Raw genomic sequence first — 25,034 nt, forward strand, 5'->3', positions numbered from 1 at the left:
TAAAATCACAAAAAAAAGTATTCATACGTATCTAGTATATAGCTTCATTAAAATACTTAGTACCAAAAGTCATGGATTTTTGAAATATCTTGGTTGAGGCATCTGTCGCAACCTAGTAAAGAGTTAACTATGGCAAAAGGTGAATAATGAATTGCCATTTGAAGCTGATTTAGATATGGTAACTATTATTTCGATGATCTTTAATAGTAAAAGCTCATTTCGAGAACAAATTTATGGAAATGTTGAAAAATAACCTGACACTCGACAAAGATGATGTGAGATTGAAATGGAAACTGCACCAATGGAATCATCATAAAGAGTAAATGTTTGCGAAGCTTAGACAGGAGACGTGTAGAGCTATTTTTTATTTAAACATTTCCTGAATATTAACCTTTGACCAGGTTTAGTATTACCAGATTTTCATCAGATTGTGAAATATGATGATAAGAAAAATGCAAAAAATAAGTATTAATAAGAGCATTGTGTATAGGATTTACATAAATTCCCCATAATTTCAACTGCCTCTCAGAAAACCTGCGTGAAACCTTTGAGGCCTCTTCATTTTATACATCTACTGGATTAGATTCTTATAATTTATTTTGCAAGTTGTTATAATTGAAAAATACCTTATGAAATTGTAAAAATATTTAAAAATAGGAAAGATAATAAATTTTGCAGGCATGTTCAGATCATTCTCTAAGAAAAGTACGTAAAATCACAATGCTGGCTCATGGATGGATAGGTCTGAAACTAATAAGTCTAAGTTTATTTTTGTCTTGTCCCTCCGGTGTAAGCCACTTTTGAAAACTTGTTACAAAATTTCATTTTCCAAAGAGATAGAAACCTTAATACCGATACTTCAATTTTTTTTTCGAATGTTTGATGATCAAGTTTACATGACCGGTTTGTAATTTTTTTATTTACGCTTGGAATTCTTAAAATGTATTGATTCAATTGCGTAATGTCTTTTCAAGGTACACCTCATAATTATGTTTTACCAATTACATGTGTCATAATTTTTAAATGGTACTTTTGTAGGCAATTATTTTTGTTTTCTCTAATTTTAATAAGATAATAAAATTGACCGTAAATAAAATATCTGAAATATCTGCCCCTTTTATATTTCTATATTGACCTTATTTCTTTTGATGTCTTTCTTTAATCACTAGGTATTGTTTATTGACTGAAACTTCACTTGACGGAATCAATAGATTGCTTTGATAGAATAACCTCAGGTAAATGGCCCTGGATAGATTTGCTGCGTTAAACATTCTTGTGCAGTAAACTTGTCAACGATCATGAAAATCTTTCATTAAATTATATTCCTTAAACATCCCCCCCCTCATGTCTAAAATTATGAGAATGGTTCTCTTTATTTTTACATTTCTTTTAAAAGAAGATAACGATATAGTTCTGAACTACGAATATGTTTATATAAAAGTTTGTTTGACATTCATTTAACTTTGTGGGAAAGATATGTACTTCAATTAAACGATAGTTAAATTATGATTTCTGTTTGAAATTCTGGTTGATAATATTGCCCAAAGCTAGCTTCCTCCTCATTATCTCTTGAAAATAAACAAGGATATTTGCAAAACTTGCGAAGTAGCTGATATCGAATATTTAGCTCTTTAAAGTTTTTTGTAGTGTTTTGTTGATGTTACAAGGAAACAAGCCTATGTTTTTATTTCGCTTTGTACTTCAATAAGGATAAATAATTTAATTTGGTATTGGTGAATCATGTATTGTGGGTCCTTGGCAGATATATATGAACGGACAGAGACGTATTTCCATGTTAAAAATTTTATATGTGCACATTTCACCAAAATTAAATGCTTTTTATTAATTTATTAAGATAGTAAAAGTCAAATACTTTATTTGGAAGCTGCAGTCATGACAGTGGTCAAGTATGGTTCTGAAGCATGTGCGCTCCGAAAAACGGGGGTAAATTTGCTAGATGTTTCCCAGAGAAATTTCCTACGGATTGTTTTGGGTACCCAGCTGACTGACTGTATTTCAAAAAGTAGGCTATACAAAAAGTGTAGTTTTATTCCGCTTTCTGGGGGCTATAATGAAAGGTTGAGATGGCGAGGGCACGTTCTGCGGATGAAGGATGACAGATTGCCAAAGATTGTGTTTTTCGACCAACTGTATAGGGCTAAACAGAAAGCAGGTCGTCCGCGGTCGGGGTGGAAGGATGTCGTAAAGAAAGATCTAAGGGAAATGGGACCTTCCTGTGATGGTATAAAGAGGGATGCTTATAATAGATTAGGATGGAGGAGGAGGGTACGTAGCTGTGTCGGCCTCTGGTGGCTTGGGGCTGTTGTGAGTTGTTATTACTAGTAGTACTAGTAGTAAATAGTTTACTATCTTAATGGCCTTAGGTTTGATCTGTATGCATACTACTGCAGCGACTAAAAAGATAATGCAGCACCAACCGTCTAAGTCCAATACTGCTGTGTCCACTTCTTTTCCATCTCAATCTGTTCAAGGCTTAGCCCCTTACTCCCTTTCAAGAAGTTCCAGTTTACTTTTACTTCTCTCATATAACCTCCATCTCAATCCCAAGTGAGGACAGCTTATAGTTGGATATCCTCAATACTTGCACAGAATCCTGAATCAAAGGTTCTAGGCTGCAAGTATGCTCGTTTGCAAGTTCTTGGATAAACCAAACGCTATTCTAGATCTCTTGCTGGCTCTGTGAGGGACTTCTGCAGCATTGAAAATTAAAATTGCAAGCCATAATTTCTGCTCTACTAGCTACCGCAAGCAGTAGGTTCTTTGGTTGAACGATACTAGTTAGTTCGTTTTTTTTTTTCTAGGAACAATACTTTTCTGGTTACATTCTGGTAATTCTGGTAATTCTGAATTACCATTCTGAATTTACCATTCTGGTAAATGAGAATTACCATTTCTGGTAATTCTGGTATTCTAGTAAATTTTGAAGTCAGTTTTATTAAATTGTGAGAAAAGTGACTCGCGTATTTTGCAATGTCGGTCATATTGTGGTTTGTGTTTAACAGAACGCAGGTCAATCTAAAAGGTTTCCGACTCACGCTTGCAATCATTTCGTGCTTATGGTTCTCTCACTAATACTTACGGTATATAGATTGCTGGTGCTCCAAATTTGAATCTGCTTGGAACTTCAGTATTGAACCTTGTAGACTGTTGCGTCTGCCTCACTGCTGTTTGAAAATAATTTGCCTCCCCCTCCCTCCCCTTTGGTCCCTGTTTATATAATGTCCATTTGTATGCTCAAACCTGGTCTCTCGCTGTTTGAGTATAATGTGCCCTGAGTATAATATGACATATACCCTGGCCCCGGCATAGAAAAGCCGCATGCATGATTCTAGTAACGCACAAATTTTCATCCTTTAATTCTTTGACTTCCTGAAAACTACTGTAACGCATGTTATTTTTCCGTCTTGATTCTTTTTCGTATACTAAGACTTATCAGTTTTCTTATAAGAAACACCTTTCCATGGAGTCTTAATATTAATTCTGCGTTCTGTTGATTGGTATTGCTATCTATTCTCAACTGATGTTCATACTAGTTTTGTTGATGTGCGTAAACCTGTTGATGTGACTCTATAAATAATTTAAAACTGCATGGTATTTTTAATAATCGCTGTGTTCCCTTACCTTAGTTGAAGATCCTTCATTTTTGTTTATGGCACATTATTTTATGGCTCATTTGGGGTTCCGAAACAAGTCCACCCATTTTTCATATATACGACGTAGGTAATTTCGAAGACCACACTACCTTTCAATAACGATAAATAACAGTTCGAATCGGGATAAATCCTTTTATTAGACAGCGAAAAAAAAAAAAAACAATAAAATATATACTGAATATTTTTTCATTGTTTTTTCACTGTCTAATAAAAATATTTATCCTATTCGAACTGTTATTTCCCTTTTTTCAGCGAATTGTGTCCGTTACGGAGTTGTATTGTATGCCTTTCTTTTTCCGTGTATGTATGTATGTATGTACATGTTTATTTCCCGTCGTATTGCAAAAAATACAAAACTGACGGAGTAATACGAGAAAAAACAAAAGAAAAGAAGAAAAAAAACAAAACAAAAAAACACACTTCTAAAACGAAATCAAACTCAGCATTTATAACATGAAAAAACTATCGGAAAACACTTAGCAAAGTGCTATTACTGCCCAGGCGTGTTATATAACGCTCATTTCGCTTTCCTACTGTACGCACTGGATTGGCTACTCCGCAACGTGTTGACAGAGTTGCATTACTGGTCCATAGAGGCAATCTAAGCAGATATTTTGCATATTTGTTAAAACACTTCTTTATGTCGCTGACATCTGTGTGCGAGAAAAGAGACCAAAATGGGGCAAGCGCATACAAATGGGGAGCCACAAAAGCATTATATAAAGTAGCAAGGATGCGACGGTTAAACTTGAACCTCAGCGCTACCGACAGGCCATATGCCTTCCTAGTCTTATTCGCAAAAAAATCTTTAAGCAAGACCCGTGTCGATCGGAGATTTTTTTTTCGGGCTCCAAGGTACGTAAGACGTTCTTGGTCTTGTATGGCGTGCACACCAAGAAAGATGCAGCAACAGGATCTTGGCAACGGCGATTAAAAACTAGAATCTCACTCTTACTATGATTAAAATTGAGACAACACGATTATATTCATCTGACAATTTACGAAAGTTTTTCTTCAATCCCTGCTTATGTTCTACTTACATTCAATACGCCTTCTGCGTTATTTACTAATGAAACGTCTATTCCTTTAAAAATACATGTCGCGAGGGCTTTTTGCTGTGGCTCGATTGCACTGTTATTGAACAGGGGCGGGGAGGCCAGAGCTCCCTATCTAATACCACTTTTAAACAATGATCTTGGTTTTTGCCTCATTACTAATTGATTTGGCTCCCAATTCGACTCTGTATGCATTTATAATTTAAGTTATATTAATGACCTGGCTATATAAGCTACTTTTCCTTCTACTTTTCCTTCTGAGTTACATACTAATATGTAACTCAGGATTTGTTACTTTTTTGTTCGCCAATATTCTCTGCAGCTCTTAAGAAGTGCCTGTGTTTTGGCACTTGGCCATTCTGGCCACACCTTATCTCATGTGTTAAATTTGTGGTAATGACCTGTGCTTTGAGGGGGAATCCTGTTACCTAGGATTGGTAATGAACATGAAGGTGATGGTACGTATTTATACCCTGCTTTTGAGTCATTGTACCTCAAAAGTAATCTTCTGCTTCGCTACTCTAGTTATTGTACAAATCATGCTCAAAATGTTATTCTTCATGTAGACATGAGAAGATTTATAAGTCCCTGTCCTGCACTGGTTTGGGACCCATTGCTTTGCTTGAGGCCATAATGATTTCCGTGGTTTAGATTATATGAAAATTCTATCTTGCAGTGTTACAACGTTAAAAAACAACCATCGTATTGATATTTTGATAGAAACATTTCGGCGTTTTTAATTGGCCTCGTTGGGAGTTTCTGAAACTCGTAACCAAGGGGTAGGGGGGAGGACGAAGTTAGGTGATATCGATTTTTTTTGTTCAGGCAGGAATGATGCCAAGGCTGGTAGAATTAGGGATAAATGACATTCTAGGCTAGATAAATTTAGTGTAGGAAGATAAACAAGTGATAAGATAAGAAATAAGATAAGATTTATTTCAACAAAGCGGCTATCACAAGCCCAAAAGGGCCAAATTCGCACTTTAGTGTCCGTACAAAGTCCGTGAGGGATGAACGTTCTTCTATATATTTCAGTGGAAACTCTTATTGGGGCAAGAAGGGGGATTTTTCTTGAAACAGAACGTGGGGGGGGGGGTTCGGGGGGTAAATGATCACTAGAGAAAAGAGAAGTAGTACGAAGGTTATGCACGGCATTGTGGGCAAAACACCCACAATGCCATGTATACTACAATTTTGTAGGTATAACAATCCAGTTATAACTGCTAAAGTATTCACTCATAAAATGGGCCATAAGTTAACATGGCCGTCACATGATGGTGAGATGGCCAACCTTATTGATTGTGTTATTGTGAACCGAATACTGGCACAAATGATGCCATTTGTTTATCTATAGTATATAGGAGTGCTGCTACTGACCATTATTAGCCTTAAAATGTGAACAAAGGAGGTATGTATTGGTGGCCGTGGATAAAATTGCAGAAGATCTGGAAGAGGCAGCCAGACGCCATATAGAAATAATATTGGACTGCCATGTTAAAAAATTAAGAGGTAACAGTTGATCTGAACTAGTCCTAGTTAAGGATAGAAACGGGGCCACAGTTAGTGCTAAGCAAAGAGTAAAAGAGAAATGGGCATACAAATTTGAGATTGTACTAAACTGTGGTAAAATTACAGGAAATGATATAGAAAAGAATGAAAAAATTTATGACACTTTGGAAGTCAGGGAAGACTTATTATGTGAGGGAGAAGTAAAAAAAGTACTGAAAGGATTAAAAAATAATTAAACCCCATGGGCATATAGTGTGGTAAATTTTTTTTTTAATACAATTTCTTTTAGTATAGTGGCTGTAAAGTTAGAAATAAATTGTTGAAGATTATGAATATGGTTTTTGAAGAAGGGGAAGTACCTAGCCATTTTAGGAAAACTTTAATTAAAACCTTCTATAAGAAAGGTGATAAGAGTGAGAGTGGTATTTATAGTCATTAGTTTGGTTTCTTTTGGAAGCAAATTAATTAATATAATGATGCCTTTTAGAATTAAGAGGTGTCATAAATAAACTTTTTGAGAATAACAGTTTGATTTTAGGAAGGAGAGAGGATGTGCCAACCAAATTTTCACTTTTATAACTGAGAAGTGCCTGAGTCATCAAACCCCTTTAGTTCTCAGCTATATAGATTAAGGGCGAATGTTGATTCAGCCGATAGAAGAGCCTTAACAAAGATCCTATCCTTGTTTTGCTATGCCATATAAAAACATTAAAGGGATCAGTGCTATGTCCAAGAATTTCAGTGCTGCGGTTAAGGTAGGAAATTTGAGGAGGAGGGAGGAGGGTTTGTAGCTGGTTTCGTATTGAATGAGAAGTGAAGTAGCGCTGTGTTCTATTCCTGTTTATTAGGATCATTTTGGTGGACTTCGTCCTAAGGAACACGGTAGAGGCTATGCAAGAGTATGGAATCAAATGGGAGAGAGAGACACTTTTATTATACTATTCATCAATATACAAAAGAACCACATCACCACTTTAGAAAGTCAAAGACTTGTTAGTAGTGACTGCTAAACATTCAATAAACAATAATACCGACTTCAATAACAAAAAAAAAGATGGAAATGAGTAAAAAAATGGGAAAGGAAAAAAATTAAAATAAAGAAGAAGAGAAAAAAAAATCCTACTTAAAAAACAAGACAATAAGCCATCCCATTTAAATTATTTACTTTATCTCTTCCCAGAAGGTGGTTCTTCAGTCTACTCTTAAAATGGCTATCATTTTCAGATAACCTTATACTCGTTGGTAAAGAATTCCATACTATTGGTCCAGCAAACCTGGGACTAAAACTTGCCCTCTGAGAGCTGCGGCACTCCTATACCAAATCATCCATATTTCTGTTATAACTGTGTCTCATAACTGTGGTACGAAGACTTTCTTGCAAAAATTTGACGGAAAATTTCAGGGGACAAACCATAAATACTCTGAGATACAAAAATAGGAAGTTGATACTCATGAAGTTGGCTTATATTAAGAATCATGAGTTTTATATAACAATTAACTGTATCATTTTCACCACAGACATCATTTTCTAATAGTCTTTAACTTTATTTTGTAAAACTTGTATAAAATCCAATAGTCCATATCACCACACAACCCTAAGAAATATAAGGCATGACAATAGAATGATGGTTTGTTAAAAGGGCTTAAGGGTTTGTTAAAAGGGAGTTAAAAGGGCAGAACGAGGTAACTGATTTCTCAAACGCCGAATCAGACCAAACCCTCTAGATACCTTAGCTGACACCTGATCACTATATGCTTTCCAATTCAGATTTTGATCAAGCTGGAAATCAAGGTATATCATCAAAGCTAATTGTTTCAATGCCCTATTAAAAAGAAATATTTTTCCACTTAAGTCAACTGGACTTCCTTTTCGACTAAACAATATAAAATGAGTTTTTAAAACATTCACTGATAAACGGCTAATCCTTGTAAAAATTAAAAGACGACTTAAAGCTTGGTTAATTTTCTCCACAAGATCATCACATGATCTCCAAAAGATCAAATGGCAAAGTAGAACTATTCTAGACTTAGGTTGTAGGGATGATTTAAGCATCCTGAATAGAAATGTTAGTAAAAAGAATGATTTTTTGGGGGTCTTGAGAGTTCAGCTTGCAAGAATAGGTTTGAAAATCAACGCTTACCAGGTAGTATTATCAGTGAATGGTATTATTATTGTTGCCCCCCCCCCTTCTTGAAAGATGCCTGGTGGCTCTTTTGGCTTTTTTGCGTGCATGGATGGTGCAATGTTTTTTCTGTTACTTAGTATCTATTCAGGCAATAAATCTATATTGGATTGAAAATCAACGTAAAGAAGAATAATTCGCTAAGACTTGAAATAAATGAAGGCGAAGAGGTGATGATGAGAAATGAGAAGATTGATCAAGTTGAATGGCCCCGCTTACCAGGTAGTATTATCAGTAAAGGGGGTGCATGCAATGAAGATGTTAAAAGTAGATTAGCCAATGCTTAAGGTGTTTTTCTCGCAGGTGAAAAAAGTTAGGAAGCTACAGTGATGACAGCGGTCGAGTATAGTTCACAAACGTAGGCGCTCCAAGAATAGGAGGAGGATATCTTGGATGTTTTCCAGAGGAATTATCTACGTATTCTTTTGGGTACCCGTCTTACTGATCGTATTTCAAACAATAAGCTATGCGAAAAATGTGGTTTTATTCCACTTTCCAGGGCTTTAATGAGAGAAAGGTTGAGGTGGCTAGGGCATTTTATGCGGATGAAGGATGACTCGCCAAAGATCGTCCTTTCGGGCCAACTGTCTAGGGCCAAACGAAAAATTGGCCAACCCGTCTAGGACCAAATAGAGTAGGAAGAAGCTGTAAAGGAGGATTAAAGAAAATTATTACTTCTTGGGAGGGTGAAAAGGAGGCTTTGAATAGATTGGGACGGAGGAGGATCCTGGGTAGCTCTGTTGGGCTCAGAAGGCTTGGTGCTGTACTGAATTGTTCGTGGTAGCAGCACTATTAGTATTGTACCTCTAGTTTTAGGTTATTCCTTATTTGTCATCAAACGATTTAAGACCTACGTTAAAATTGCTTTACTTGCCTACTGGATTTATATATATCACATGGCTATGCTTGTGCCATTGAGGTGTTGTTGAATTTCCACTTGTCCTCTTTTTGTCTGCTTCGTGTAGCCTCCTGTATTTCCAAGACTCATTTCATCTGATAATGAATAATTTCCTGATTTATGTGTTCCACTTTCAAGGGCTTCATTTACGATTAGACTGAAGCTAAGCCTTTTGAAGGCTCAACTTTTTATTCGCTATACTGTTTACTTTTTTTTATATGTTTGTTCATGTTCATTGTTTTTCCAGTTTTTCTTGTCGTACTTTACGGCCTTTTCTTTGTTGTAATAACTTATTAACTTGAATTGAGTTTCTGGAATACTTCATGGATATGGAATGGGCTATGTCGCTTTTAGTGCCCCATACTAGTCTGCATTTTGATCCATACTTTCTTAAGAAATAGCATGATTATGAACTGTCTCAGTATTCTGTTTTTGGTATTTTTCTAATTTTAATTCTTTATATTGTGTGTTCTAACTCGCAAGCGGAAAATACAAGTTTCAGCATTATATCATATTTAATTTGATTCTTTTTTTTATTTCAGATAATGACGAACCCCTCCTGAGTGGATCTGGTGACGTATCAAAAGAATGTTCTGAATCAGAACTTGAATCTTGGGCCCAGGTTCTAGATGCTTGGAAGGAAAATTCTAATGTCCTTCCAAAGCAACTTCACTCTTTAATCAAAGGAGGAATCCCTGAAGCTCTGAGGGGAGAGATTTGGCTACGGCTTGTTGGATGCTTTGACCAATCAGAATTGATGGACTCCTACCGAATACTCATTACAAAGGTAAATTTGATTTTCACGCAACATCTACAAATTAATCAAGGACGTGAAGTTGGGAGGAGAAGAGGGGAGTGTTCAACTAATTGCTCCCCCCTTAAATCTGAAATTATTCTCTTTTGTATCTTCTTTGAAAAAGAAGAATGAAAAAATCTATCCCCCCCCCTACATTTTCCTGAATTGTCGGCGTTGACAGTAACAATAAAAAGAAGACGTTCTCCACATCCTTTGTTAGTCTTTAATAATTTTTCTGTATGTAACCCTTTGTAGGTAAAAAAGAAAAACAAGTTCTCCACATACTTTGTTAGTCTTTAATAATTTTTCTTTGTGTAACTTTTTGTAGGTAAAAAAAAGACATTTTCCACATCCTTTGTCAGTCTTCAGTAATTTGTCCGGCTGACTGACCGTATTTCAAACAGTAGGTTGTACGAAAAATGTGGTTCAATCCCGCTTTCTAGGGCTATAATGAAAGAAATGTTGAGATGGCTAGGTCACGTTCTACGGATGAAGGATGACAGATTACCGAAGATTGTCCTTTTTGGCCAACCGTCTATGGCTACACGGAAAGCAGGTCGTCCTTGTCTGGGTTGGGAGGATGTCATAAATAAAGATTTAAAGGAAATGGGAACTTCCTGGGAGGGTGTAAAGAGGGAGACTTTAAATAGATTAGGTTGGAAGAGGAGCGTGCGTAGCCGTGTTGGCCTCAGACGACTTGGTGCTGCAGTGAGTTATTAGTAGTAGTAGTAAGCCTTTGTAGGTAAAAAAAAGACGTTCTCCACATCCTTTGATGGTCTTTAATAATTTGACTTAATGTAACTCTTTGTAGGTAAAAAAAAGACGTTCTCCACATCCTTTGTTAGTCTTTAATAATTTTTCTTTATGTAAACCTTTGTAGGTAAAAAAAAAATGTTCTCCACATCCTTTGTTGGTCTTTAATGATTTTTTTTGTAACCCTTTGTAGGTAAAAAAGACGTTTTCCACATCTTTGTTAGTCTTTAGTAATTTTTCTTTATGTAACCCTTTGTAGGTAAAAAAAAGACGCTCTCGTTCTCCACATCCTTTGTTAGTCTTTAATCATTTTTCTTTATGTAACCGTTTGATGGTAAAAAAAGACGTTCTCCACATCCTTTGTTAGTATCAATATTGTTTCTTTATGTAACCCTTTGTAGGTCAAGCGTTTTATTCTTAACCTCCAGAGATTTTTCCAGATTATAGTTTTAATAAAGATATTGGTTTCTACTATTAAGGGGATTCGATACCGTTAAAATCATTTTGCGACTGTCAGCGTCGGTTGACCGTCTCAAAGAAAAAGGGCCCATTAGGAAATTTTGACAGTACCTCAGAGAACTCCCAAAACAACTTTGGTAATAATTGATAAGGGATATAAAATATTGCAAAAGTTCGGAAAGTTAGCGAGAAAGAAAATGTATAATCTCTTCTAATTTTTAGGTAAAGTACTGTCTATTCAATGTAAATACATCATGGATAATATGCATCCCACGTCGGCAAGGTTTTCAATAAGGTTGGCTAGGACAGCCGGGAACTTCCAGCGCTGTTAAACCATTCAAATGATACTTCTATTGGGCTGATTTTTGTTGCTACCAAGCGGGTATGCAAGGACATTTTCAGCGATAACCTCTTCCTGAGCTTTAGAATAAATTTGTGCTCCCTTCCATCGAAACAACAAAATTTTTTACTCTCTAATGATGTAAGTTTTTATTAAATCTGAATTTCTCTATCTCCAGCACAAAACGGGAGGAGTTAAATTATTTTTCTAAAGTTTCTGGGAAAGGTGGCGTTGGCTTTAAGTTTTTCAGTTGTTTGTTCGAACCTAACGTCCAAGCTCTACATGCTATGACTAGATCGCCAGATCAATCTTAAATAATATAGCCACAGAAAATAAAATTTTTATTGTGGACATCTTGTCCTTTATAGAAATTCGAAACCTTAAATTACTGATTATTGATATACTTATTACCGTTTTCAAGCATATGGATTGGAAACCTGCATAATTCTTAATCTTGTTTTTATGAAGACGATCCTGATCGTCCCTTAATATTTTAATATTTTTAATATTTTCCCTTAATAATTAATATTTTCCCTTAATATTAAATATTTTACGTATTTGAATCCACTATCTTATTAAAAGAACTTTCTGTTTTGCTGTTACTGTTTGTTTGTTTGCATAAACCTACTTATAGGCCATTCGTAGAAGGATTTTCATTTTATTGACTTAAAAAAACACTCGGGACGTCATGTTAGTTTCAAAATGGCTTCTCTTCGTTAAGTATTCATTGGGCCCTTCTACCTGTAAGTTCCAAGCCAATTGGCGAAAAAAAAATTTGATTTTTCGAATATCGTTACGGATCGATAATGCCAAAGTTTTCTTTCAAGATTTTTATTCTCATTGAAGTCGCCTCGTCTCTTTCTACATGCCGGGAGAAAAGTCATTTTCTGGGATAATCTTATATCATCAATCATAATCCATTTTTTCTTCAAAAAGTGTCTTTGTCCAAATTCTTTTGACCTAATCTAGATGCCTTGAAAGTTTCAAACTGATCAGAGACGAAAAAAGTTTGGCCCATTTATGGAGTGCCAATCTTCGGCGCAGCCAAATTTTTTACTGTTAAGATTTAGCTTCATCTAAAATAACCCAAGTCCATTTGCTTCTTGTAATTGCGGCTGATCGGAAACTTGCCGAATTCTTGCCCATTGTGTTTTTTGGCCCATTTTTGGGCGAATTATTCTTTTCCAAGTGTTTTTTGCCGTTTTTGCATTGGAGTTCCCTTCACTCAAATACTTGCGGACACAAGTTTCAAGCGGATTAGAAAATATTAGCCCCTTTTTGGGACGACGTTTGTAAGATAAGATTTCATTCATCATGAAATACGCATACGATATTACATTGTACTATTACCCAAAGGCTCTTTGGCCTGTCAAGAAGGGGGAAGACAAACGAGTCACTTACTCAGAACCAATTCGTTGGTTTGTGTGAACCAATGATTTTTTGTATAGTTTTTTTTTTAGAATGATTTAGTTTTTTACGATTTGTCTAATATGACTGTGTAAGTAACAGTAGTTTTCAGCGAAGTGGAAACAAAAATACCAGTTATTTGAACACAGTTTCCTGTACACCAGGCTTCTTCACCGTCGAGGCAAGTTAATTTGGCGTTCTGTTACACCAATATCAGCTAAGATTTTGTCGTGGTTTCTTTGATTTGAAATATTGTAGGCAGAAATACTCTTTTTTTAGTTTGCCTTGATAAATCGACTGTTACTGTTTATTCTCTTTTGGAATATTTCAAGTTCCTTATTCTAAAAGTCATTATTTGTTTTTTATCCTCAGTCTTCTTCATGTGAAACATTTTAGGTTTTAATCAAATGTTGCAAAGTAAAGGAACATTTGCTGTACACAGGGCGCGTCAGTGCTCAGGTGAGCCAAAGTCTTGCAATCCAGGATTCTTTTTCGGGGGGGGGGGAAGGTTACACAAAAAAAAACTTAAAAAGATATAAAAAACTTTTATATTCATTTTAGTTACGTTTTTACGAGTCGGGTAAACATTTCGGGAGGGGGAGGGTTTCAAACCCCCTAACCCTCCAATGGATATGCCCTTGGTTGTACATATTTTTTTTTCTTATCTATCAATAAACAAAATAAGTAGAATATTTACAACTTGCATAATAGGTAAATCCACCATCGTCACCGCTCTTACCTTTGGGGTAAAATATGTTTTTTTTAATATTCTGCACTTGACAGTTCAAATTTTAAATTCGAAATAGTTAAATAGCAAATAAAGTTTTAAATTCAAAATAGCTAGCTCGTTCCTACGTGTCCCACCGGACTCTTTTTAGTATCAATAACTTTATTTTTATTACTACCCAGCAGTAAAAGATGACTTTATTTAGCTATTCAAAAGCTGTTTTCCTATGATAGAGATAAAGTTTCAAGGCGTTAAAAATACAGTCAAACTTAGATATTAAGCAGTTTCTTCTAGAAAGTTTCTAATTTGGAAAGCCGGAGTTGCAAAATAATGGGACATTCGTTCAGGGGTAATGCTTATTCATAAAATTCTTCGTAACCTATTCATGTCATTGATGACGGTGTCAATGTTGCTACTGAGCCCTAGGATATAAGGATAAATACTTTATATAAGGTGGCCCTGCATTCAATGCTGTATCCCAGGGGGGGCTAGGGAATTTGAACCCTCCCCGAAATGTTTGTCCGACTCGTATAAAATATAATAAAAATGAATATAAACACATTTTTGATGCGTTTTAAATTTTTTTGTACCCCCTCCTTCCAAAAAAAATCTTGGATCTGGCCCTGCCTGACTTAGTAACGATATTTCACCCAACTTAATGACATTCTTAGGTTTCTCCTGTTTGGAATGGATAAAGAGAAATAATTTAGTATTTTGAATGAACCAATTTATTTCTAACCTTTATAGTCATTTTGTTTGATTCAAGATATCGCGCCCAAAACCAAGAATTGGAAAATGATTAAAAAAATTAGGAAAAGTTTTCTTTGTGGATTTTTATCTTCTGGTTGCAATTTTAGAAGTATATAGCCTTGAAATGAGATAGAGAATGTTAACCGGTTGCAATTAGGACAAAATATTTAAAATCTCCAAGGCCACTGTGCAGAGTCTAATGCTTATTTTATTTATGCGGTTCAGCTAGACAGTGTAGTCGCTACAGATTTTTGTCATATTTAAACCCTCAAACAGCAACTTAGGTTGACAAGCTCTAAGGCCTTAGTTTTATTCTCTTGAAAAAAGTTTGAGACGCGTTGTTCTTTGGTTTTATGAATCCGCAGGGTCCCTGACCCTTGCAATTTTCTGGGAATACTCCAAGATCTCCAAATTGAGTTTAGCTTCGGAAAACAGTTAAGTAACTGAACTGTCTGTTCCTATGATTTTGCATTTGGTAAAGTCTTCGCTTAAAGTGAAGACTTTACGTTCAGTGGCTTGTATAGTTCAATATAAATAACATACTATCAGACTCCTATTTATTTTTGACGTAACACTTTAAATTGGGAATTTGTTTTCCAAGAACACACTGTCTTTCTATGACGAACAAATAAATATTCAAAGTCTATTTATTAGACAGTGAAAACAGATATTTTGACCTCATATACAGCAATCGTTTGCAGATATACTAAAGCATTAAAATTAAAAGTAACATTTTGTACAGAAAAAAATAATTACTTCCGGTTCACTGGATTTTTAGAGAAAGTTGAATAACTGGGCATATCCAAAGTCTTGTGTTGCAAATTTTCTTCTTAAATATTGCTCAAATGTAAGTTTCATTACATTAATTTTGCAACTAGAAGACTGAGAAGATTTTGCCACCATCATTAGAAATTCAACTTACATCTAGGCAGCATTAAGGAAGAAAATTTACAACTCAAGAATTTGGATGAACCCAGCTTTTGAACTCACTCAGAAAAATCCAGCGAGTGAACTGGAAGTAATTATTTTGTTCTGTATAAATGTGCTAGTTTTAATTTTAATTTAAAATTTTTAATTTTAATTTAATAATAAAAATCTAGTAAATGAGCTGGAGGTAATAATTTTGTTCTGTGTGTAGATGCTAGTTTTAATTTTAATGCTTTACTATTTCCGATGATGGCAATCGCTGCATATGTGGTTGAAATATCCAGACTTTTGAATCTGTTTTCACTGTCTAATAAGTGGACTTATCCCCATTTGAACACTTATTTGATTCCTATTTACCACATGGATCCATATTTAGTAGTGCACACTTTCGCAGTGCTAGTCCAAGTCCCCACCCCCACGGAAAATTCTTCCCGTGGAAAATACCTTTCGAAAAGTATCTGTGTATATACCATTAACCAATTCTATACATAAACAAAGGGCAAATTTCATAAATTTCACCCCTTTCTCCGCTGGCTGTGGGGATCATTTTATCTCCAGAGGCACATTTCTTTAAACTAATGCTGAAAAAATGCCTATCTGAAATTTTTGATTAAACGCCTTTGGGTAAAGGTGGGCATAGAAGAGGGGCTAGTGGCCCTCCAATCTTTTTGGTAAAGGGCGTAAGAACTTTTAATTTCCTTTCGAAAGGGTCTTCTACTGATATTCTAGGACCATTAGTTGCATACGATATACCCTGAGAAAAAAAAAAAAAAAAAAAAAATAACACACATCCATGACCTTTCTTCTGGCAACAAATACAAAATTCCGTATTTTTACTGATGGGAGCTTGAAAGCTCTACTGCAAGGTTCTCTGACACGCTGAATCTGATGGTTATTTTTATTAAGGGGTCTTTGGCGTTTCCCATCTTTTTCAAAAATCAGGCAAATTTTCTCAGGCCCGTAGCCTTTGATGGGTAAAGCTAAACTTAATGAATCTTGTATATTTGGAGTCAGCATAATGAAAAGCCAATCCTTGTGATGCTGCCATTGATGCCAAAATTCCGTTATTTTAGAGTTTCGGTTACTATTGAGCCGAGTCGCTTATTATAGTTCTTTACCACGAACTTGATAAAAACATCTTTTGATTCTCCTTGTCATGACGAGATTCGGAGGCTTTAAGCTTAGTTTTTCTTGGAGTGGTTTGAAAAGGTAAATGCTTTTAATTTAGATTACCAAGGCTAATCCGAAAATTCTGGCTGATGAATATCAAAATTGATCATTAGGGAGAAAAAATAATCCATCGTGGACATCTGGAATATTAAATTTCCTCTTTGCTGTTAATGAATCACAGTAATACAAAAAATAAAAAGAAGATAAAGCGAAGGAACCGAGTCAAAAGCTACTTTCTTTCTCTTTTAGTTGACAACCCATTAGGGTAGGGTAGGCAACCCATTTACAATTTGCATCCTGTCAAATTTGACTACAACGGAGATTCCTGCGGTCGCTCATTAATACAGATATATCTTATACTGTTTTCTAAAGCCCTTTTCTCTCAAACAATCATTTTGTTGTGATAGATTTTATAATAATTCGATTCTAAATACTGCTAGTTTTTCATGAGCAAAACGAGGAGTGAACAATTTTTAAAGGATGATTCACTCCCCGACGACTATTTTTTGTTTTTAAATCTTTTATTACGAAAAGAGTTGTCCAAATATTTCCACCAAGAAGTTCCTATTTTGTGGATATTTGAAACCATAAGAACACAAACATAGATTAATTGTATGAAATTAGTATAAATGTTCTGATATAATAAATATTGATTAATTAATTAATGGGATTTTTCAATTAGAAAAATGTTTAACGATGCTAAGGCATTTTGCAGAACTATTTTAACTTTTTGTAGGACATTTTCAAGGTCTCCCAACGGGATTAAATGTACCCAATAAAACTTAGGCAGAATGCGATAGTTTTCCAAGTAATTATATAAGTTTTTTCTCTTCTACTTTACTATGATATCTAATTTAGTTAGATATGTTTTCAATCTACGCATACAAGTATTTTGACTGCATTGTTTTTTTTTTTCTCTATATTTCTCATTCTGAAAGATATAGAAAATACGTGACTCGGGAGTCACTTTGTGTCCCTTATGATTTGCCGAATAATTCAACTTGGTGTGTGGCTGAGTAATAGTGTCACGTTCTTAAAAGAGAGGGGTATTGAATTGCTTCTACTGACTAAACATCAAGTTACATTTTGGCTGGATTAGAAAGTAATACGAAATGCGACGCTATTTTTTGTCGGTTAAAACTTTATTACACTGTTGCTGTGTGTAATCTTAAACTTTTTTTTTAAATTCTTATGAAGTTGAGCTTTTAATTACAGTTCCTATAAATTTCTCAAGGATTTTACTGAATACATCGATAATACCTCACGTGTGTTAAAAAGTGTTTGATGTCAAGAGACAAATGCATAAACTAAAATAGACAAATGTTGAACCTGGGATAAATTTAATATCAGATTTAACAATAGTAGTAGTAGTTTAATAGTTTTTTTCTTTCTTTAATTTATCCAGTTACTTTTTTCTTGACAAGAAACATTCCGTTAAAACCTGAAACGTGGATAAACATCCTTAAAGAAGGAGTCAAACTTATACCCGAATAAGTCATAGATTTACTCCCCAGCTCTTAGTGCCAGACTACCACATGCGCTTTACTTGAACAGGGCATACTTACAAAGTTTTAATTCTTCTTCAAAATTTTTGAATTTAAAGATTTAAATTTACTTTAATCAATCATTTTATTAAAACTAAAATGATATTACAAACTTAAAACGATTACTCGGCGCAAAAAGTTTGGCTTGGTGTAGACCACGCCATACAATTACAAAACACTGGAAGAACCCTAAACAATAAACCCTAGAATACAGAAAAATATTTTATAAGAAAATAGGTGGTAATCATAAGAATAATAACGATAAATAGAAACCAAGAATGTAGATAAAATAGGAAAGAGAAACAGGAAAGAGAAAATCGTGAAATGCCTTGATGATTTTTTCTCTTTTACTGAGTTTATTAAATTTGGGAGCGCTTGAATTCTTTTATTTTATGTATTTGTTTCATTTTTCTTTCTCCCTTTTTTTGTTCCTGGCTTTTCCTGTTTTTTTTTTCTGTAATTCCTTACGGGGGAGACTATGTTGTAATCAGGCACGTACGCAGGAATTTTTTTTTCGGCGGGGGGGCCAAAACCTTCGAAACAGCAGATATGAAATAGCACTTTTTGTTTAGTAATGCAAAAAGCACGCATATCGGAAAATACAGATTAACTTTAATCTGTAGTATTGTAGCGGAAGGGGGGAAGAAGACTGAAGCCTAAAAAGTATGTTCTAGGCTCAGGTTATGTTCACAGCGATTTAGAACCAGTGATTAATCTATTATATCCCACTGAAAGGGACATTTCAGGGTTAACAGTGCAATTTGGGTGCTGTGGGGGGTAGTTCTTCTGTTGCAAAAATGTAGATTTTAATGAAAAATTATTGTTTCCAAAATAGATCCATTAAAAGCTCTACTTTATCCTGAAAAGGGGGATAAATTCCCTAATATCCTATTTTGCTATGGAAAGCAAACTCTCTTTACAAAAAAAACAAAATGACAGTACAATTACTAATTACTTCAAAGAAGATAAAAGGTTAGACAGAAAATGGGTTAATAATTGGGCAGTGAGTTGACCAGATAATTGCATGCTGTAAAATCGCCCAAAAAAGACTTCACACATGTATTTAGATTCCTAATAAATGTCCTTCTTCTGCCAGAAATTCCAAGAAACCATGGTGAAATTAAACATTTCACAAAATTTCGGGAGGGGGTGGGCTCGGGATCGAAGGCCCCCCCCCTGAGTACGTGCCAGGCTGTAGTGTTTTGTGTTACAAATCTATTGATCAAATAAATTTGTTGATTTATTTATTCCCGTCTTTTTGAAAAACAATTAGGCTTAAAAAAGGGACAGAAATGAAAATATACAAACTTTGATTTGTTTTGTAAAGTTTTTTTTATGATCCCCGTCTCCGAAAGAAAGCACTACATACACCCCCCCCCCGTCCACTGCGAACAAAAATCCTGAATATTATACGCCCTCCCCTCTTGTAAAGTTTTGCTTACGATTCTCGATTGAGCGTAATCTCAACTTTTTATTTCTTGTATAAATAAGCCTTTCAGAAGGTTATCTGAGACCAAGTCGTTATTTTTTTTTTTTGGGGGGGGCCACTTCGTTAAATCGGAATTCAAGAAATTTTTTATGGTGTAATTTGGCCACCGTAAGCGGGGATTTAGTGTGGCAGGATGACGTCCTCTTTGCAGGACAGCATCTTTTATTGTGTTTAGAGGATGTAGTACAATAATACAGAGACCACTCTTTGGTTGCTATTTTTAAGTAATTTAATATGTAGGTGGCATTTAGTTTTTGTAAATGTTTCAATAGTTTTTTGTTACACTAAATTGATTCTCAACTTTGTAACTTCAGAAGGACACCACCAAAAAAAACAAGGGCTTGTAGTGAACTTGGCCAAAAAAAAAAAAGTCATTAAACCCTAAATACTTTCTTTAGAATGTAAATTGACATAGCCCAAAAGATAATAAGAAGGTTAGCCGAGACCAAATCAATTTTTAAATACAACTTTTGGGAGTTTTTCTGCTAAAGCGCCGAATTGATTCTTAACTCTATAACTTCAAACTGACAGTAAAACACCTGCCTAAAACATCTGCAAATGCTCACATTTATCTCTAATAAATTTTAGGAAACTTTTTTTAAAAAAAAAAAAAGGAAGTTTAATTTAGGAAGCTTAATTTTTTTTTAGGAAGCTTAATTTTTTTTAGGAAGCTTAATTTTTGAGTAAGCTGCAAGCTTCTTTACACTAACTTTGACTTTTGTTTAACAAGCAGGGGTGGGTGGAAAGGAGAGGTAGCAATCTTCATATTTAGGATAATACGTCTTAATTTTAAGTTTTGTTGTCATTGTTTTTCCATATTGAAAACATTTTTTTTAATTACATCCAGGTTTTTACTATTCCTTTAACTAATTATTAACTATTTCTAACTAAAGGAGGGAAAGGGGATGTCCCCTTAAACCACAGCTTTAAAAGAAAAAGAGTAAAATCTTCTTAACTAGAATCAGTGTTATTAAAACAAAAGGATATGTCTAGAGATTTTGGGAAACAGATTCTTTAGTATCTGATTAATTTTAATTTAACTATCGTGCTCGGCATGTTTTGTTGTTCCGCAGCATTCTTAAGAAGTCTTTTGCGCCACATGTCCTGACCAGGGTTGGGACTTCTAGCCGTTTGTCACTATTTTTAGTGATTTTTTATATCGTGTAAATAAGAAAATAACTAAATCAACATATATCAAGCAATATAAACCAAAAACCACGAAATTTAGTGATTTTTTCTCACCGAGCGGCAACCCTGGTCCTGACTGCACACGGTTCGGATATGACTATTATGAGTATTTTCAGTGCGCATAATATGTTTCAGTCATCATACGTATTCTAGGAATGCTCTGCAGAAGAGGTGATCTTACGGGACCTTCATCGAACTTTTCCAGCCCATGACTATTTTAAAGAAAATGGTGGACATGGACAAGATGCCTTGGCAAAAATTGTTAAAGCCTATTCTATTTATGATGAAGAAATTGGGTATTGTCAAGGTATAACTTTCATCGCAGCTGCTTTGTTATTACATGTAAGTTTTATTTTTAATGACTTTATGCATGTAAGGTGTATTGTCATTGTCATTGACATTGTCAATTGGGTATTGTCAAGGTATAATTTTCATCGCAGCTGCTTTGTTATTGCATTTAAGTTTTATATTTAACTACTTTATGCATGTAAGGTGTATTGTCATTGTCATTGACATTGTCAATTGGGTATTGTCAAGGTATAATCTTTATCGCAGCTGCTTTGTTATTACATGTAAGTTTTATATTTAACGACTTTATTCATATAAGGTGTATTGTCATTGTCATTGACATTGTCAATTGGGTATTGTCAAGGTATAACCTTCATCGCAGCTGCTTTGTTATTACATGTAAGTTTTATATTTAACGACTTTATGCATGTAAAGTGTATTGTCATTGTCATTGACATTGTCAATTGGGTATTGTCAAGGTATAACCTTCGTCTTTAACGAAGGTTAAACGTCTTATACGTCTTTATACGTCTTAAGTCGTATTTAACGACTTCATGCATGTAAGGTGTATTTTATAAAATTAATTGCAAATAAATTTGAAACCTTATGTACATCTCTCTTTTATGGAAAGAAAATACAATAAAATAAAACATGCAGATTTAGAGATATCTTCTAGAAATACATTTTAAAGAAGGAAGCTGAGGCTTTGTCTTAATAAAAATCTTTTTTTATCTCTTGGAATGAACCTCCAGTAATTTCTCTATCTTAGAATTTTAATTATGTGTACCCTATGAAGATTATTCAGCATTTACTATTCTGTTAAGTCTCCAAATGAGTTTTTTCTTCTGAGAATTAGAAGAGAAAACTAATTAAATCGATCCTACATTTGACCCTAGCCAAATTGAAGTTGTGTTTTTCGTCAGACCTGACATCTATGCGTGCCCGACTAAGAACTCTTCAGAGGAAAAGGCGAGAAAAATATATGGGACACTCTGTCAGCCACAGAAAGGAATATAACCGATAGATTTAACCCCAACCGTACAGTGATTTGGTTAAGCTAAACCACATTTTTAGCTTAGTCTCCATTTCTTAGCTTTTTTTTTCGCAAATGATAGAGAAAAGTTGCGTTCAAATTTTTTTAAGTGAGTGAAATTACGAATCCTGTTGTAGCTATTTCTAAGCTATTATTCGCGTGTCAACGACACTTGTTTTGATAGAACTTACGTACCGCTAGTCAATCGGGGAGCCCCCCCCCCCCGATGTAAATATGGATGACGTATTAAACACACTGGGTGTTGCGTAATATTTTAGGGGATTTTTTTTTTTACTTCAAGACGTAATTATCTTCGAGACGTTTTCTCGAAATTTTTTTCTTCGGGATATTTTTTTTTCTTCGAGGCATTTTTTTTTTAGAGAAAGTTTTTTTTAGAGATGTTCATTTTATTTCTGTTCGTTTTGGGTTTCATTTATACTTCAGCAGCAAAATACTATTTTTCGTCTTCAGCTTAATTTGCATATTCGATTTAAGCATTACTCGCTTTAAGATTTATTTATTTATTAATACAAATTACGGATCCTATTGCAGCTATTTCTAAGCGCCTTTCTAAGCTGAATCTTCTGAATATTTCTAAGCTGAATCCTTTTAAGTCAGTCGAGACTTGTCATGAGTCGTCCTTAAGAATCTGTGTGTGCGCGTGTAGTGTCTCAGTCTTAGTTTATTCTTGTCGTTTTCTGTAGCGTATGGTCTCTTTTTTCTATTTATTATTGCATTTGTAGCTTCGTACTCTTTTTCGAATAAGTAATAAAATTTTCAGTGACTCAATCATATCTTCTGTCACTTGATATTTTCTTTGATTCTACTCAGATCTTGCCCCATAACTTCTAGCTTTTTAGAAGAATATTATGATTGCTTTATGAGAAACTAATATCCTGTGAGAATAGGAATCTTCCCGCTTGAACACTTCCCAAGATGTTTTTATTGTATAAGTCAGTCATCCGAGCTTGACATCCCTATGACTCTGAGTTTTATAAAGATCCTTTTTAGCGTTTTCTGCACGGTTTAATCCATCCGGGTGAAAGTATTTTAACGTGTAAGTCTAAATGAGATAAAGTAAGTCAGCTGTTCTAAATCAAAAGACCATCTAAGTATAGTTGTAGGTGCTTCTTTGATGGATCGTTTATGAAGCAAATAGATTTATAGAAAATCAGAAATCGATGCAAACGTCTTTGGCTATAATTAAAGATTCATTTAAAGAAAATATATTTTTAGTGATAGAAGCAAAGACTCAAAGACTTCGTTTTAAAACTTTTTTTTTTCTTTTTTTTTTTAGAGACTTTTAATCGTATACTTAACGGTGTCAATGCTCGTTTGAGGGATCGTTTATCGAACAAATAAATTTATAGAAAAACGGGAATCGATGCAAACGTCTTCGGCTATAATTAAAGATTTATTTAAAGAAAATAAATTTTTATTGATAGAAGCAAGACTCAAAGACTTTGTTTTAAAACTTAAAACGAACGCAAATTATTGCCATACAGCTTACGCACTGCAACATACCTACAAAACAAATTCTAAAGTTTTGGTATTTTTTTTTGGAGTTTTGGTACAGTAAAAGCAAACCAACTAAGAAGACTTTTTACAGAATAAAAATATTGTCAATCTCTTTTAGGGTCTATCCCTTTTAAGATAAAGCAACAATAAATTTTAGGATTGTTGCTTTATCTTTTTTCGTTTAATTTGGTATCACTTCTGCATAATGGCTCAGTTCAATGACTGGCTCTTGTTTTGGTTCTGAAAAGGACATGTCATGATTAGTTTGTACACAAGTTCGAAGTAGAGCCATCTTGATAGTATTAGGACTACAGTTGTACACAGATAGTATTAGGACGATATTCACTGTTGTATAGAGAGAAATAACTGGATTTATAGAGTTCGTATTATGTCTTATTTGATCTTCATCTACTAAACGGTGTCAATGCTCGTTTGAGGGATGGTTCATCGAACTAATAGATTTATAGAAAAAAAACTAGTTCAAATAAACTGACTCCTAATATTTTCCTATATTTTTGGAATTGTTAAAAAAAAGGTTTACTGGAAACTGAAATTGCTTTAGTTTTTTTTAGAGAATTTAAATCGTATACTAAAAGGTGCCAATGTCAAGGCCGACGAAAGACTCGAAGAGCCCTATAAATTAGTCTATTATTTAGGCTGCCTAAATTATTAGGCTGCCTATTATCTGCAGGCTGCCTAAGGACTTTTTTGCTTCTAAAAGAACATCCTGCTTTTTGCGTTAATTTTATGTTTCAGTAAAGCGCCGGCTTTTCAGAACAAGAGCTAACAGCTCATATGACACTTGTGACGAGGCCGGAAGAGCCAGAAGCCAAGAGCTCATATGGTATGAGCTCTAGCAAAATTCTAAGAATCAATTGATTGATTTAAAAAGAAAATCAGAGGCTTAATGCCGGTTGGGATTTAAGTTAAGAGCTTCGAATCACGATGTCCTTCTAAATACCAAAATTCCTTAAGATCCGATCACCCACTCGAAAGTTATAAATATCTCATTTTGTCTAATTTTTCCTCTCCCTCACCGGGTCGTTTCCTCACCGGGGAAAACGACTTTATCAAGTCAATTTGTGCAGCTCTCTGACACGCCTACCAATTTTCATCGTCCTAGCACGTCCAGAAGCACCATACTCGGTAAAGCACTGAACCCCACCCCCTAACTCCCCCAAAGAGAACGGATCCAGTACGGTTACCTCAATCACGTATCTACGACATTTGCTTATTCTACGCACCAAATTTCATCCAACTCCCACCAATGTCAACAGATCTGGTCGGGATTTGAGATAAGAGCTCTGAGGCATGAGTTACTTCGAA

At 34.7% G+C, this 25,034-nt stretch overlaps 1 protein-coding gene across 1 annotated transcript in view; it reads left to right on the forward strand.

The window, feature by feature from the left end:
* Positions 1 to 239: 239 nt before the first annotated feature.
* Positions 240 to 25,034, forward strand: part of LOC136035757 (rab GTPase-activating protein 1-like) — a 31,386-nt gene continuing 6,591 nt past the window's right edge. The window contains exons 1-4 of the mRNA XM_065717727.1: positions 240 to 319; positions 5,930 to 6,082; positions 9,803 to 10,106; positions 21,023 to 21,211. Coding sequence (XP_065573799.1) covers positions 240 to 319; positions 5,930 to 6,082; positions 9,803 to 10,106; positions 21,023 to 21,211 — 726 coding nt within the window. The remainder of the gene's footprint in view (positions 320 to 5,929; positions 6,083 to 9,802; positions 10,107 to 21,022; positions 21,212 to 25,034) is intronic.

This window comes from Artemia franciscana, chromosome 14 (assembly GCF_032884065.1).
Source record: "Artemia franciscana chromosome 14, ASM3288406v1, whole genome shotgun sequence".
Taxonomy (NCBI): Eukaryota; Metazoa; Arthropoda; class Branchiopoda; order Anostraca; family Artemiidae; genus Artemia; species Artemia franciscana.